Raw genomic sequence first — 18,385 nt, forward strand, 5'->3', positions numbered from 1 at the left:
GTAAAGGGGTGTTCAGAAAAGAGAGCACAGGAACGGCCTAGTAAAAACCCATTACTGGAAAAAACAGCTGACAGTTTATGTGCTATTGCATTTGTGTGTGTGTGTGTGTGTGTGTGTGTGTGCGTGCACTTGTGCGTGCACGCACGTGTGTGCGTGCACTCGTGCGTGCACATGAGGGTGTGCCCATGGGAGGGTCATTTTTTTGCATGTGCATAAAAATGTGTCTATTTCTCATATGATCTGAAAAGTATTCACCGTTTCAGTCAGATGGAAGGATTATGTTACTCGAACACTGGTATTTAATGTACGTTATCACATTTATTACCATCTCAAAACCAGATGTTTAAAATTTGGACTAGAAATTCCATCATACAGGTTGTGTTACTTCAGGACTACCCCACTACCTAATGTTCAGCTGTATTTTGTTACGGCTTTAATAGAGCAATAATGTGTTTCCACAAGTCTTAGTCTGGTATTAGATGACATGTGGGCTAAATTTGGTGGGTTGAGCAGACTGGTAGGGGGTTATACAAACCAGAGCAACAATAAGAAAATACATGAAAAATTATTGCTAATAGTCAAGACCTCTCTCTCTCTCTGTTGCTCTCACTTTTGCTATCTCTCCATCTCTCTTCTCTCTATCTCTTNCCTGTAAAACCTAAAATATTTACTGTCTGTCTGTTGACAGAAAAAGCTTGCTGGCCCCTGCCCTAGCTAGTCCAGCCACCACTGACCCTTCTCTGATTCATCTTTCATTCCTTTTTAAAAAATTTGTTGTCATTTTTACTGCCTCCAAATTTCCCTCAAACTTCTTGCAGAGATAGAATCTACCTCTAATTACTAACTTTCTTATCTCAGCAAAAGCTATTTAAAACTTTCCTCTTATTTGACTTTTTTACATGGCGTTTATACTGATAAAACAAACATGCCCAGAAAATGGATAACATTTCTGATTTTAAAAATTATAATCAGTGCAATTTAGATAAGGTAAGAAAAAAAAATAAAAGTCTATGTGGAACGCAGCCAACGATTCATCTGTTTGCATTAATAGGTCCCAGCAATAGTACTACAGGCACGGAAAGCCAAGCCGGTTTGCCACTGCACTTAGCAAGCACATGAGCTTAAAAATAAACTTTGACAATGCAGATCTCTTTGTCCTTTCAGAAATGGAAAACATTATGTACTTCAAAGCATACTAAGCCTGATTTGAAAATATAGTTGGGATATTGTTACTGTAGCAGTTGGGAGGGTCTTTAGCCTGCACAGAGTACATGGGTGCTTCGTGTGTAAATAATGCTTGAGCCACAAACTTGTGAGGATAAGTGACACTGGCAACTTTGATATGCTCATTCATAAGGAAGAAACTTCTGTCTTTTAAGTTCTCTGCAACAACTGGGACACAGTTCCTCATTTTAATCAGGGAATTTCTTCCTGAACCAAACTGTAAAAACAGAGGATTTGAGTAGCACATTTCACTTGCATACAGCAGCGTTTGTTCATTTTGAGTGTTTTTGTACAGGAAACTGATCTACAGGGTAACATTCACACACAAAAAGGAAACAGTATGGGACGATGGCTTGTTAGTACAAGTGACTCTGTTTTGGAAATTACGGACAAGAAACTTTGGAGGAAGAACGGCATTAAAGATCAAAAGCATGATGACTCCTGATGAAAACATCACCAAATGATGAACCCACGAGCAAAGAGGAATTTCTACTGTGAGTATCTTTGCAATAATCAAGTACCTTATTTGTTTTCAAAATTTCTAGAGTGTGCTGAGCAGATTTCCAAGCAAGTATTTGATGTAGGGAGTCTTCATTATATAAAAGTCTATAATTAAACTCATTGGGTGGTTCCAACAGAGGGTTAGTTGCTGGAATTTTTTCCATGACCTTGCAACACTGAAATAAATTGCACGTTAATTTGGGTGTGTTTTATACAATCGGCATGTTATATCAGGCTTTTATTTGTGATGTATTACTTCTGGCAATGTAAAAATTGATCAACATGTGTATCTATAAATTCCATTGCATTTAGATTCTGGTAATTTATGTTTACTTTGGTTTCATGCTGTGGTTCGTACTGTAATCAATTTGTTCATATACAGATTTACACATATTATTTGTAGTTTACTTAGAATATTAGTTATTTCTTGAGGGAATCTAATGTGTATAGTAGGAAAGAGGTGGCTTAGAATCTTGGAAATAGGGAAGAAAAGGTATGATAGTTTAAACTAAATCTTGAGAACTAAGACCTAAGTTCTTTTCTCATTTCCATCGTTTATTTAGCAAGTAGTTTTATTTGAAATTATTTAGATGTCTCTATATAAGACTTCTCGCCTCGGAAGAATGCTGTTATGGTCTTAGAAATGTGAGTAACGCTCATCAAAAGCATAATCCTATGTACATATTAAATGTAGTAAAGTCCATCTTTAGTGCCTGTCATATAGTATGTACCAAATAAATATTTTTTGAATGCTGAATAAATGCTGGTGTTGGATCATAGGACACGTTTCCTGTATGTACAGTAATCATTTTACAGCAGGATTTAATTTTATGAATTTATCTTTGAGTGTGATTGAATTCTGTTTAACAAGAACTATATAATAATGGCATTACATTATATCACTTTTTTCTATAAGGAATTTCCTCAAAAATGAAGTTTCTGGTTAATTGCTATCCTTAGTTGTTTTTCTTTTGAGATATAGAAGAGTTTGTTCTGCATACTATTTGAAGGGTATCACAAAGTTGTGGGGAATAATTCACTATATAAAAGAATGAGATATGGAGATACTGGCTTCTTTCCAATTAGTACGTAATGTCCAGGTGCTGGCATTGGGATTTGGAATCAGCACTTCTGGAGTCCCCTTTGCTGAGGGTTGATGGGTTGGCCAAGACACTGGCCAAGTCCTCATGGGATGAAGACCACTTTTTAGGTTTAATGGGCATGAAAATAAACTCAGAGGTGAAGGTAAGTAATAAAAAGGCCCTTGGAGTCCAATTTCTAGAGTGGCAGAAGAGAAACAAAAGGTATGGAGAGAGCTGGAGAGGTTAGGTCAAGCTACGGATGCCATCTTCATCTTATCTGATGCCAGCTAACACTGTTCTCGTACTCTATTTCTTTCTCATATCACTTAGTATAGACATGTGCTAAACTGAACACATGTCCTTCTGCTACCACAAGTAGAAAACAAAAATGCTGTATATGATTTGCTTGCATCTGATTAGAAGTAGTGGTGAAATCCTTTGGGTAGAAACTGACATCAACCTCAACTAAGCAACAAGTATTAAGGTAAACTGCTTTTGGATAATCATCTATAACATTGGATGTAAGCTTAATGTTCGATAAGCCTATGTTATATAAATGTATATAACATCATATATAACAGTAGATAAATTTGAATTATCCCAACAGCAGTTCTATTTGGTCTATTTACAGGTAAATTAATCCAGGCAAATCTATCAGATGCAATTCTGATAAAACAAGGCATTCTGTAGGAATAGCTTGGAAGTTCTTTTAAGAATTAGGAAACTGGTTGATAATCTGCGTGAATGCTTTTTCAGGCTAAAAGCATCTGGATTTATTATGCAAAATTCTGGGACCTTGATCAAGAAATGATGCAATATTACAGAAGTCCTAAGTCTTTTTTCTTTTTTTTTAAGGAAAGGGAAGCCATCTGATTATAATTTGAAAGCCAACTAAGGTATGGTAGAATGATTACAATTTTGAGGATTATTTTCAAAAGGAAAACTGTAGGTTTAAATCCTCCCACAAGCAGGATCAGGATGTAGTTATTGATGACAAATAATAACTTTAGTTTTTATGGCACGCTGTATTTTTTTCTGGTTGTTTGACATCAAAATATCTACAGCCATAGCCATCTAAAAATTTGTTGTGCCAGGAGGAATGAGTTTCTGCCGCTAGTGAAATGTTATATGAGGGGGCTCAGCAAGGGTGAAAAAGCAGGTATTTTGAATCAGACAAATTAGTTATGGAATTCCAGACCCCCTACTTATAAACACACGTTGGGCGACATCCCTAACTACCAAGACTGTGGTTCTCCATATATAAAATAGGATTAATGGTTCTTCCCTCCTGTACTTTTTGTGAAGATTAAATGAGATAATTAATGACAACTTTTTGGTATATAGTAAGCATGTGATAAGGTGGTTAAACTACATGGGCTGTAGGGACCTTTCTAACTTTGAGGCCCTAGAAATTCTAGCTGTTTAAAGTAGTCTATATTCCTCAATTGTACTAAATACTATTCAAAGTTGCAACTCAATAGAAATATCTATTCTCTACCTAATAGGTTTCTAATATAAGAAAATTGTAAAGCAAATCTATACTTACACTAAAAGAATAAGTAAGGCAATCAGAATGCATGAATTTTTTAAAAAAGAAAGTAATGTGTTCTTTTTTCTTAAATGCTTTAGATGTGTAGGTGACCTAAATCAATTTGATTTGCCATTCTGTAGTCCTTGATGATTAAGACAGTGGAAACACTGGAATGACCATTGCTAATTGATTTTCCCTTTCATCTTTTATATATAACCACATCTAATCATCTTAGTAAACCCACTGTAGCCAACAAAGTCATTTTCAGAAGGAATAGTATTTTTTGAAAGTTTAAGAGCTGAAACTCTTCATCTTTAAAATGTCTCCTATGGTAGCTTTCTATGGTGTCTGCAAAAATCAGTATTATGTAGTATTAGGGAGTGTACTTTGATGATTTAGTTTATTGTGTCCATTTGTTCTAAACACATGTGCAAAACACTTGGGCAGAACCGCCATTTTCATATTACTACTTAAACTGACTGAAGCAGTGTTTACACATCACAGATATGAAATAACAATCTGACTGTTAGACTTGCTATCTGGAAAATTGCTATGTATTTGTGAGAGTGTTAACAGTAGCTATTAAAATAATAATATCTTGCATAGATATAGTGCCATTTTCTTTTCAAAACCATTTACATATATATATATATATATATATATATATAATTTCATTTTATCTCACTTTGAAATGGAGATAGAAGCTATGTTTACTTTATTTGCTGCATAATGTGAATAATAAACCCAGACATTAAAAAAAATTGTCCAATGAAAATGGATATGGAGTAATGTGAGACTTTGCATCTAGTATAATTTGTTTAATAGTCTTATGGCCATCTCTGATTCTTATCCAGAAATATATGATTCACCTGCTTCTCTAATGCTTTAAAAGTGGTTTTAAACTTGATAACTAATTAACTCTTACTTTGTGCAGAGTCATCCACAGAGGCCTAACCAATCTGGCCAAAAAAGATATGGTATAATTGGGTTCAGGCCCAATCAGGTGTGCAGAAAAACCTATGTCTGGAATTCTCTGTCTTCTCTACTATAAGTATATCCCAGACACTACAAGAGAATGAAGGTATTCATATTTATCCATTTACATTTTTCATTTTACAAAGGAGTCAATGACACAAATGTGCTCATGGCTACCTTTCCTGGCTGCTGAAATGACATGGACTTGAACAACTGTATTCTGTGTATGTGTGTGTCTCAAATTAACAGTGACAATATCAGCTAAAACAATGCTTCACAATTCCTCAAAAGCTGATAAACTACCTCTTAAAAGGAGTAAATTTTGAGGCGGGGCACAGTTATATCTGTTGATTTGAGTCTAGTAATCAGATGTCTTCCTTGGTATGAATGAGGGCTTCAGCCAGGTGCAAGAGAAAAACATACAAAGCAGCAGGTCAAGATATTTTTCACAAGTTAACCATCAGGTTATTTAGAAGAGAAGTGCTGAATTTTTTATATGAGTAGCTACATATTTGCAATATTCCTTTAGTTCAGCTTTTAATTTTCTTTTCATTTAAAAGCTTGACATTACACATTCTGTACAATGCTTTTGATTGGTGGCATTTTTGAGAATGTAGGCTTAAAGAGGAAATCACAGAATAGAGGGCTTAGATGCATTTTGAATTTCATTGAGTGAATCTTAGAGAAGACCTTGCTCTGCATGAGCATAGCTCATACTCTATTATCCTTATTATTCTTCCCTCCCATGAGAGAAACAGACTCTCTGGTTAGGCTAAGTGCAGCAGAGCTAATAGAGGTGTGATTACAAGTCATTAAATAGCATGATGCCAAAGTGTTTTGTTCTCATTAGGCTGTTTTTGTTCTTTTGAAACCTGAGGTAAGAGGTCAAGGTGAATTGAACTGCAGTGTGTAAAAAGCAACCAGCAACTTTTCATACCTGGACTTTAAAGAGTTCTGAGTAGTGTGAGCCTGAGTTCTCACTTCTTTTCCTTCATATTTTTAAGGTTTGTTTTATTTTTGAGAAGGATATAGGAACCTCACTCCCTCAGGGTGGGATTGTCTGCTTATAGGACACAGATTTTTATTTCATTGTGTGTGTGTGTGTGTGTGTGTGTGTATGTGTGTGTATTTGTTACCTTATATTAACAAATATATATTATATAATATAAATATACCAATATACATATTCTATTAAATACACATTTAAGTTACTTTTAAATTTACATCGATTCACTATTTTTTATGCATATAGTTCTGTGAGTTTTGATATAGAGTCTTGTAACCACAACCACAATAGAGATATAGAATAGTTCCTTTACCCCCAAAATATTTCCCTGTGCTGCCCCTTTGTAGTCAAAACTTTCCATCCCAACTCCTGGGACAACTTATTTGTTGTTTGTCTTTATAGATTTGCTTTTTCCAGAATGTTAGAATAAATGGAATCATACAGTTTACAGTCTTTTGAGTGTGATTTCGTTTTTTGTTGAGACAGGGTCTCATTCTGGCTTTCCAGGCTGGGGTGCAGTGGCACCATCTTGGCTCACTGCATCCTTGACCTCCTGGGCTCAGATGATTCTCTCATCTCAGCCTCCTGAGTAGCTGGGATTACAGGCACGTACCACCACATCGGCTAATTTTTAAAATTTTTAGTAGAGATGGGGTTTTACTATGTTGCCCAGGCTGGTCTCGAACTCCTGGACTCAAGCAATTTACCTGCCTCAGCCTCTCAGAGTGCTAGGATTACAGGCGTGATTCACCATGCCCCACCTTGAATCTAATACATTTACATTCATCCTTGTTGTGTGTGTGTATATCAATAGTTTGTTTCTTTGTTGCTGAGAAGTTACTCTGGTACAATAAAACACCAGTGAAGAACATTCAGGCTGTTTCCAGTTTTTGATGATTAGCAACAATGCTGCCCCTACCATAATGTGCTCTGAACATAGTTTTTTGTATAAATAAGAGTTTTCATTTTCCTAGGTTAAATAAATACCTAGGAGTGAGATTGCAGATCATAAGGTAAATGTAACCTAACTTTATGAGAAACTACCAAACTGTTTCTCAGAGTGGCTTGACCATTTTGCATTTCCACCAGCAGGGTATGAGGGTTTTAGTTACTTCACATTTTTGCCAGTGGTTGGTAATGATGAGGTTTTTTGTTTTCGTTTTTATTTCTTATCCGTTCTAATAGGTGTGTAGTGGAATCTCATTGTGGTTTTAACATATTGAATATCTCGTTCTGTGTTATGTGCAACCTGGTTATCTTCTTTACTAAAATATCTGTTCAAATCTTTTTTTGTTTGTTTTTCTTTTCTTGAGACAGGGTCTTACTCTGTCACCCAGGTCGGAGTGAAATGGCACAATCATAGCTCACAGCAGCCTCTAACTCCTGGGTTCAAGTGATCCTCCCGCCTCAGCCTGCCAAGTACTACTGGTGCACACCACCATGCCTAGCTATTTATTTATTTATTTATTTATTTATTTATTTATTTATTTATTTTTCGGAGACGGAGTTTCGCTCTTGTTACCCAGGCTGGAGTGCAATGGCGCTATCTCGGCTCATTGCAACCTCCGCCTCCTGGGTTCAAGCAATCTCCTGCCTTAGCCTCCTGAGTAGCTGGGATTACAGGCACGCGCCACCATGCCCACTAATTTTTTTTGTAGTTTTTAGTAGAGATGGGATTTCACCATGTTGACCAGGATGGTCTTGATCTCTTGACCTCGTGATCCACCCGCCTCTGCCTCCCAAGGTGCTGGGATTACAGGCTTGAGCCACTGCGCCTGGCCTTTATTTATTTATTTTTCTGTAGAGTCAGTGTCTTGTTATGTTGCCCAGTTTCGTTAATTTTTTTTTTAAACTGGACATTCTTTCTTTTTAAATGAAAGAATTAAGCCCTTTATTAGATTTGTGATTATCAGATATTTTCATTAGATTGTTTTTTTCATTCCCTTAGCCATTTTTTATGGAGAAAAAGATTTTAGTTTTGATGAAGTACAATTCTTCAACTTTTTTTCTCTTATGGGTTGTACTCTTGGTTTCATAGTTAAGAATTTTTTCTTAATTTAAATTCATGAAAAATTTATTTTGTGTTTTTTTTCAGAATATTTGTAATTTTATGTTTTATGTTTAGGTCTATAATTCACTTCAGGATAATTTTATATAAGACATGAGGTGTGGGCCAAGGTATGTATTTTTTGGCATAGAAATGCCGCATTATATTAACACAATTTGTTAGAAAGATTATCCTTTTATCTATAAAATTGCCTTTGTACTTGTATTAAAAGTCAGTTGACCTGTATACCATAATTTAGTACCACTAATACTATATTGTCTTGACTGGTACAGCTTTAGAGTAAGTCATGAAATCAAGTAGTGTGAGTCTTCTTAATTTGTTCTTCTTTAAAAAAAATGTTTTCTAGGTCATTTATCTTTCCACACAAATTTTAGAATCAACCTGACAGTCTTTACGAAGATCCTGCTGGGGTTTTAACTGGGATAAGTGTTAAATCTATAGATAAATTTGAAAAAAATTGATATCTAAACGATATTGAGCCTTCCACAAGATAGTGAGTCTTATTTAGCTCTTCCTTGATTTCTCTTATTTAGCTCTTCTTTGATTTCTCTTTGAAAACCACCAGACAGATTTTGAATATTTTTGTTAGGTTAATACCTAAGTATTCATTTTTAGGGCCATTATAAATGGAACTTAAAAATGCCTGTTTCCAATTTTCATTTATAAATATTTATAAATTTCATTTATAAATTTTCATTTATAAATATATGTTGATTGATTTTTGTATATTGACATGTTTCCTATAAATTAGCTAAGCTCATTTCTTAGTTCTAGAAGGTTTTCGGAAAATTATTTAGGTTTTCTGTATCAATCATGACATCTGCAAATGGATAATTTTATTTCTTCATATCCAGTTAGTGGGCCTTTTATTTCTTTTACTTACCTGGTTGAACTGGCTAGGGCTTCAGTACTATGCTGAATGAATAGGTGTTGAGAGAACAAACGTCTCTGTGTTCTTTCTTATATTGGTGGGAAAAGATTTAGCCCTCCTTATTAAATGTGTTAGCTATAGTTTTTAAAATAGATACTCTTTATCAGGGTAAGGAAATTCCCTTTTATTCTTAGTCTGCTGAGAGTTTTTTATTATAGATGAGTTTCAGTTTTTTTTTCAAATGCTTTTTCTGCCTCATTTAATATGATCATATGGTTTTTCTATGATGGTTTATTAATGTGGTGAATGATATTGATTAAATTTTGAATATTGAGCCAGCCTTACATTTCCAGGATTAACCCCACTTAACTGTGAGACATTTCTCTTTTTTGCCTACTGTTGGATTAAATTTTCTAATATTTTGATGAGAATTTTTACATATATGTACACGAGAGGCATTCATCTGTAGTTTTCTTTTTTTGTACTGCCTTTCTCTTGCTTGGTGTCAGTGTAATGCTGGCCTCAAAAATGTCAAAAATTCTCAATTTAAGGCTCTCAGAATGTACGGATGGTAATGTAGTGTTATATTTAAATTAACAGAGAGAAATTAATGATCAGCTGTGGAACAATACTGTTCCATCGAAAGGATAGTAGTCTAGAAATATATATATAATAAAGAAAAACAAGTGAAACACATAATTGATCAAGTTTAATCAACTGGACTCAAAAACTTGATTGTTTATCTTGCTAATCCAAATGTGATATGAATTAGGAAACCACATCCAGCCAGGAAGACTGCTCATTCCCATCTCTCTGTAATCAGGTTTTGCTTATACAAGGAGTCCATCTGGTAACTTTTCCATAAAGTGCTAAGGGTATGTTCATTTGGTGTTTCCATCTATCCTGAGCAGCGTAATAGGCAAGTTCCATAGAGACATGAATTTTCCATTGTTGGTGGAAACTTACATTTATCTTTCTGTCCTGTTAGCAATACAGCTGTAAGCTGTTTTAATGATATTATGATGCCAAATATAGGAATATCAGCTAAAGGGAGAGAGCTCTAAACTCTAAAATTAAGATAGGCTAGTATTGTAGAAGTCAATCCCTTTCACCCAGGCACAATGTGAGAGGTCAGGAAAGCATATGATAATGGTTATGAAAATGACCTCTGCAATAAGATTGTCCAGTTTGAACTAGTGAGCTGGCTGACATCAGGTAAGTCACCAAACATTACACGGACATTTTAAACATACCTTGTTTAAAGCTCCTTTCAAATTTCTCTTTTATCTCTGGTGTCTCTAACATGAATTCTCTGTTTTTTGGGGTCTGGGTCTTTGGAGTTTCTTTTCTATATTGGAGTCTCTCATGTTACATCTTCAAAGTCCTTACCTTGCTGGGAAAAATGTCCTCTCTAGTCCTTTGTGTGCACTGGACTATGGTTGCCTCTCTGTGGGGTGATTCTTGGTAACCCCAGATAATATCTGATTTAGTTAGCAGGTTCTAAGCCATTTTTTTATGTCAGCTTTTTAGCTTGAGATTTCGGAACCACATAAAATTGAGCCTTCCACATAAACCATACAGGCTCTGGGGTTTTTGGCAGGTAACTCTATATCCATTCATGACCTGAAAGGGATAATTAATTTCTAGATGAGCCCATGGTTAGCAGGTGGAAATTTTTTCTTCCCTGTTAAAAATCTCGGTGACAGAGGCTTGTGCTCCCAGCATCACTTTGCCCATGGAGCTTCAATTCTTTCTTATCACCTTTGACTCTCTCTCAGTTGACAGCACTTATGGATTCTTTGTTGTGTTAGAGCTGAAAAAGTTACCAAAAAAAGAGATCTTTAATGTATTCAGGGATTAGCGGAAACTAGATGAGATCCAAGGGGAACAAAAAAAAAAAAAAAAAAAAAAAAAAAAAAAAAGAGCTGAAATGATCATATTGAACAAACATAAAAATCAGGGTTGCCTTGCAGACAAATACTAATATCAGTGCAGAAATCATGAGCCTGGTTTCTGTCTCAATTGGAAACTTCTCCATTAAGTAAAAGCCTTGGAAGGAAGTTAAAGTGGTTTCAGATCAGTAACCCCTCTAGCCCCTTTCTGGAGAAAAGCATTTCCAGGTCAGGCCCCCCGACCTTCTTTGCTTTTCTCCAGAAAAATGTATATGTATAATCAAAACTTGTTGAATACCCAAGGCAACAAGCCACCAGACTGAGAGTCAATAGAAACAACAAACAAAAAATTAGGCATCTAGGAACTAAAAATATAATAGTTGAAACACAAACTCAATTAACGAGTTGAGCACTAAAGAGGATTAATGAATCGGAAGGTATGTCTAAAGTAACTACTCAGAGCGTGGAGCATATGGAGACAAAAAGTTGAAAAATATAAGAGTTAAGAGATATAAAGGGTGCAATAAGGACACATAAGCAATCTTGAGAAAAAGAACAAAACTACGGACATCACACTCCCTGATTTCAAAATCTACTATAAAGCTATTGTAATCAAAAATAAAAAAACGGCATGGTAGTGGCATAAAAACAGACACATACACTAATGGAACAGAATAGAAAGCCTAGAAATAAATCTACCAATTTATGGTCAACTGATTTTTGACAAATGCCAGGAACACACAACAAGGAAAGGACCAGTTACTTTAGTAAATGATGTTGGGAAAATGGAATATTCACATCAGGAGGATAAAATTAGACCCTAATCTCACATAATGTATAAAAATCAACTCAAATAGAGTAAATATTTAAACATAAGACCTGAAATTGTAAAATCCCTGGAATAAAACATGGGAAAATTCTATGGGAAAATGACATTGGTCTGGACAATGTTTTGTATATGAACCCCGAAGCACAGGCAAACAGAAGCAAAAACAGACAAATGGAATCACATCAAACTGCAAAGCTTCTGAACAGCAAACGAAATAGTTAACAGAATGAAGAGGTAACACAAGGAAGAGGAGAAAATATTTGCAAGCCATACCCTAATAAGGGGTTAATATCCAAATTACATAAGAAACTCAAAGAACTCAGTAGCAAGAAAACAAATAACCCAATTAACAAATGGGCAAAGGACCTGAGTAGACATTTCTCAAAAGAAGACATACAGATGGATGTACAAAAATATGCTTACCACTACTAATAATTAGGAAATGCAAATTATAACCACAGTGAGATATCACCTTGCCCTATCAAAATGGCTATTATCAAAAAAGATGAAAAATAACAAGTGTTGGTGAAGATGTGAAGAAAAGGGAACTCTTGCACACTGTTGGAGGAAATGTGTATAAGTACTGCCCTTTTGGAAACAGTATTGTGGTTCCTCAAAAATCTAAAAATAGAGCTGTCATAAGATCCAGCAATCCCACTGCTGGGTGTATACCCCAAAGAAAGAAAATCATTTTATCAAATAGATAGCTGCATTCCCACATTTATTACAGCACTATTCTTAATAGCCAAGGTATGAAATCAACATAAGTGTCCATCAGCAAATGGATAAAGAAAATGTGGTATATGTACAATATAATACTATTTAGCTGTTAAAAAGTAGGAAATCATATCATTTGTACAACATGGATGAACCTAAAGGACACTGTGTTATATAAAATAAGCCAGGCAGAGATGGTAACTATTACATGATTTTGCTTATATGTGGAATGTCAAAACGTCAAGCTCATAGAAGCAGAAAATAGAATGGTGGTTACCAGAGACTCGGGTTTGGGAAGATTAGAGAGATGTTGGTCAAAGCATACAAAATTTAAGTTAGACAGGTGGAATAAATTCAAGAGATCTATTGTACATCATGGTGACTATAATCAATAATGTATACTTGAAAATTACTAGGAGAGTAGATTTGGTGTTCTCACCACAAAAAGTATGTGAGGTAATGCATATATTAATTGACCTGAACAGCCCTTCCACAATATATATACATCAAAACATTATGCTGAACACCATATGTGTACAATTTTTACTTGTCAATTAAAGTAAATAAATAGTGTCCAATAGACACAACATGAAATGCCAAAAACGATTGGGCAGATACCTGTGAAATACTCCTTGGATAACTGATACAGAATTTTAAAAAATACACATCAGGTATTCCATTGGAGATGCATTTTGAGAGAATGAAGGAAAGTAGTCTACAAATAGCTAGTGGCTGATAATTTTACATAAATTGCATATACGCAATTGAGAGCATATATAATAAAGTATGTATGTAATAATATGTATGATGTAGATATTGATATATTTCCCAGCTAGGTCCACTATAAAGGCCTAGAAAAAAATTACCAGACATCTAGTAGCAAAATTAATCTTTGGTACTAAAATTGTGGTTTTGACTGTGAATGAGAATCTTTACCATCAAAGTTATGGTTTTGTCATTTTCCCACTAAAATAATCCAAACATCTTTGAGAAACGCATGGGTCCAAGTGTGGATCAAGAAATGTAGAAGACCAGCCTGGAACATCTTATATCAGATAGTAAAGAGGCTCTCGTGATTGTAGCGTCTCGTTATTGGTTTCTGCCTATGGAACCAATTTTTAAAACCCAGTATTTGTGGGACAGTTTGAGCAGGACAATAATTGCCAAAAATGGAAATCCATCAGCTATTTAAATGCATGTGTTCATGATGATAAGAAAATAATTAACTAGAGACTCAGGGAACTCCTCTTTAGAAATGATAGTTAAATTGAAATGGAAAGATAAGTAGGATAGAGCCAGTGAGAATGCCACGGAGAGTATACATGTGCAGTCTGAAGATAGAAGAGTTCAGTCCTTTTGTTGGGAGACAAGTGAGTGGACAGGAGAGGGGGTCAAAATGAGGTTGGGGAATTACTCATGGCCAATAATTTCAGAATCATGTAGTCAGGATAAGGATTTGGTCTTTCAATTCTAAACACAACGAGTACTTCTTGGAAAGTTTTTGCAAGGAAGAGTCATGTTCAAACTTGCATTCTTTTTTTTTTTTTTTTTTTGAGACGGAGTTTCACTCTTCTTGCCCAGGCTGGAGTGCAATGGCACGATCTCGGCTCACCGCAACCTCCGCCTCCCCGGTTCAGGCAATTCTCCTGCCTCAGCCTCCTGAGTCGCTGGGATTACAGGCATGCGCCACCATGCCCAGCTGATTTTTTGTATTTTTAGTAGAGACGGGGTTTCACTATGTTGACCAGGATGGTCTCGATCTCTTGACCTCGTGATCCACCCGTCTCGGCCTCCCAAAGTGCTGGGATTACAGGCGTGAGCCACCACGCCCGGCCATCAAACTTGCATTCTTAAAAGATCTCCGTCTGTAATCCCAGCACTTTGGGAGGCCGAGGCGGGTGGATCACGAGGTCAAGAGATGGAGACCATCCTGGTCAACATGGTGAAACCCCGTCTCTACTAAAAATACAAAAAAAAATTAGCTGGGCATGGTGGTGCGTGCCTGTAATCCCAGCTACTCAGGAGGCTGAGGCAGGAGAATTGCCTGAACCCGGGAGGCGGAGGTTGCGGTGAGCCGAGATCGCGCCATTGCCCTCCAGCCTGGGTAACAAGAGCGAAACTCCGTCTCAAAAAAAAAAAAAAAGATCTCCCTGGCTGCTATGTGGCCAATGGATTGGAGGGGTCAGGAGCAGAATCAGAGAGAGGGAGAACTCAGTGCTGCTGCAGGTGAGAGATGAAACTGGCTAGATCCAGGAAACAGTTGTATGGTGCAATTCTCTCTCAACATGAAAAAAATAATCTAAGAAAGACCCTTTGGTCTCTGGAGTAACGTCATAACTTGCTGTATCCTATGTGTCTGGTAAAATGAGCCCTCTTCTCTATTCCACTGTTATCAATAACTGGTTTTCTCCTACAGAAGCTAGTCTCCATGTAATGTTTATATTTATAATAAAAAATTGGTAGGCCCTCTTCAAAGAACGGCTGTCTAGTAGAGTGATATCTCTTTTAAAGTATTCTGAGCTGATAAAATTGCTTACTATTATATTTTGTTTTTACCTTTTCTGATGTCAAGTGTACACCTTCAAAAAAAGCATGTTGCAATAGAGATTGTGTGTTTCTTACTGAGTTCACATATACAGAAAAAATGCTATTTGTATGTAAAAAGGAGTTATTCTCCCCTAGAGAAACACCAATGTGCAGGGCTAATAGTCAGCTGAGACACCCAATATGACAATGTCAGTTGTTCATGACAACATCAGTTGTTCATGACAACATCAGTTAATGGCTAGCATCCATTAGTGGCTGCATCTGTTCTGACTGGTCAGTGTCTATGTGCTCATGGTTGTTAAATATTTAAAACTCATCCTGTTCATGAATATTAAATCATATTTACAATTTTCATTTGGAATATGTTTCAATTCATTCACCTTCTATATGATTGGAATTAGAGGGAGAGAATAGACAACACTCAGAAATGCCACATACAATTCTTTCTTTGGAGAGACAAGGAAATATCATTAAAGAGATTTATTGTAGTAATATTATAGGTTGCATCTTCCTGCATTCTCTGGGTTTTGGTATGCTTGGTTATTCTCTATGGAGAACACTCTAGCTGCCTTGCCTCTCTTATGCTTTCCCTCCTTTCTTTGATATCAAATTATTATTCTGTTTTTAAAAAGGAGAACAATTTTTCAAAAATTTCAAGTTTTATTTTAGATATTAGGGGCACATGAGCAGGGGGACCACTATATATATACAAATGTAGATATTTTTACCATATTGCATTTAAGAGAAAAAAGGAATAAATAAGATAATTTATTTCACCATGAATCATTGTAGATCTCTTCATCGAAGTTTGTAGAATTAATTTCCCTTGTTGAATGTGCATTTTTTACCATTTCTGCCAAACCTTTGGTAATTTGTTAGGTTCCTCTCAGAGGTGTGGCGCTTTGGATGTTTTCAATGGGAGCATTCTCTAAGGACGGCTTTGTGCTGTGAACTCTGTTAATAATGCTTTAGACCAAATCTGTTGAATAAATTTATCAAGCTTAAAAATATTATTAATAATCAAAGACAAAGTCTGGCTACAGAGATGCTTAGACTTCTTTCCTTGAATTGCTTCTAAATTTGTGAAAGCACTTATTTTCTTGTGGGTCTCATATACGTCTCAGAAGCAAACTTCAAAAGAGGAATCCCAAAAATATGTTGAGCCTCAGTACATTATTTAATTTTTTGACACAGGGTCTCATTCTGTTGCTTAGGCTGGAGTGCTGTGGCACAATCTCGGCTCATGCAACCTCTACCTCCCGTATTCAAGCGATCCTTGTGCCTCAGCCTCCTGAGTAGCTGGGGCTACAGATGTGGGCCACCATGCCCAGCTAATTTTTTGTGTTTTAGTAGGGATGCATTTTCACCATGTTGCCCAGGCTGATCTTGAACTCCTGAGCTCAGGCAATCCACCCACTTTGCCTCTCAAAGTGCTAGGCTTACAGGCGTGAATCATCATGCTGGGCCAAACCTCAATACTTTAGATCTCAATGGTTTTCCAGTGTGAAAATTAAAAAATGGTACTCATTTGGATGTGTAAATTATAGAGTTTGTGCTATATTTTATGCTACGTTCCCACAGTATCCTCCCAGAGACATCATTGGGATTAAAGACTTTCCAAGTAAAATGTCATACATAGGATATCACCGTTCAATTTCATTTTATATGCCTCCTGATCTGCTTAACTCTAATCTTCTCGTATAATTTAAAAGGAATTCAATTGTAGTGGGAAGACAGTAATTTCAATTATTTTAAATAATTCAAAATATTTTAAAAATGACATGGAGTTTATATTTTCAATGATGGATGAGAGATGGATATTAGATATTAAGAACATATTTTTTAACTTTACAGTAATTTTCATCTATGTTTAGGCAGTGAAAAATTATGTCTCAGGCAGTCATATTAAGTACCTACAATTCTCAGCTTACAAATGCAAATGTTTAAGAAATATGATTTAATTTTCCTATAAGTGAACTTAAGTTATATTTCAAGTTCCCTGTTTCATCTGGTTGAAATTCAATTTTGGTCAATGTGATGGCTCGTGTTAGGTGTTTGCTTGGATGAGTTAAGGGTTACCCAGATAGTTGGCAACGCATTATCTCTGGACATGTCTCTGAGGGTGTTTCCAGAAGAGGCTGGCATCTGAATCAGTGGGCTGAGTAAGGAAGATCTGTCCTTACCCAAGGTGGGCAGGCACTATACTATTTGTTGAGGTCCTTGATAGAATAAAAAGGCAGAGGAAAGATGGATTTGTCCTTTCTTCTGGAGCTGGGACAACCATCTTTATCCGACCTTGAATATCAGAATTCCAGGGTCTTAGACCTTTGGGTTCTGACACTTATATGGCAGCACCCAGTTTCTTAGGCCTCAGCCTCAGGCTGAGACTTACAGCATTGGTTCCACTGGTTTTCAGATGTTTGGACTCAACTGTATTACATCACCAGCTTCCTTGGTTCTCCAGCCTGCGGATGACACACTGTGGGACTTTCTGGCCTCATGTAAGCCAATTCCCATAATAAATCCCCTCCTCTCTCTCTCTGTCTCTCTACCTCCTCTTTCTCTGTGTATCTGTCTGTCTCTCTCTCGCTATCTATGTAATCCATCCATATCCTATTGTTTCTCTTTCTTAGGAGCACCCTAATACAGTCAATTGGAAGTTTCTTCCACTGTTTCAAGGTCTTTTCCAAGTCAATTCAGGATCTTCCCAAATACCATGTTTTCTTCTGGTTCTAGAGCTTTAAGAGGCCCAAAACCTTGCTGTGGCTATTTTGACATCTTCCTTGGTAGCATTTGCTGTGACATCCCTGGTTATTGAGTCCTCCATAGGTTGTAACCATGTTCTCCTTCCTCTGTGTATCAGATCTCTTCAAATCTGTTTGGCAATTTATGAGCTCCTCTTGCCCGACAAGAGACATGTGTGGCTCTTGTGTCATTCTAGGTCCACAGGGGATTTTCTACTGTTCTCTCAGCCTTTTTTTTTTGGCTGAGTATCTTGTGGCGCCATTACTATTCAAATGGTATCATGCCAAGCAGGGCACAGGACATTTTTAAAACATGCACTCCCTTACTAAGTTCCAGGTCATAGCCTCCATTCAAATCCCCAAACTTGTTTGAAGATGTGCAACCTTCCTTCTGTCTA

At 36.3% G+C, this 18,385-nt stretch overlaps 1 protein-coding gene across 1 annotated transcript in view; it reads left to right on the forward strand.

The window, feature by feature from the left end:
- The first annotated feature begins 1,274 nt into the window (after positions 1 to 1,274).
- KCNK2 (potassium two pore domain channel subfamily K member 2) overlaps positions 1,275 to 18,385 on the forward strand; it is a 216,702-nt gene continuing 199,591 nt past the window's right edge. Inside the window, exon 1 of the mRNA XM_017509219.2 lies at positions 1,275 to 1,718. Coding sequence (XP_017364708.1) covers positions 1,685 to 1,718 — 34 coding nt within the window. The 5' untranslated portion in view covers positions 1,275 to 1,684. The remainder of the gene's footprint in view (positions 1,719 to 18,385) is intronic.

Source organism: Cebus imitator, unplaced genomic scaffold, assembly GCF_001604975.1.
Source record: "Cebus imitator isolate Cc_AM_T3 unplaced genomic scaffold, Cebus_imitator-1.0 Scaffold411, whole genome shotgun sequence".
Taxonomy (NCBI): domain Eukaryota; kingdom Metazoa; phylum Chordata; class Mammalia; order Primates; family Cebidae; genus Cebus; species Cebus imitator.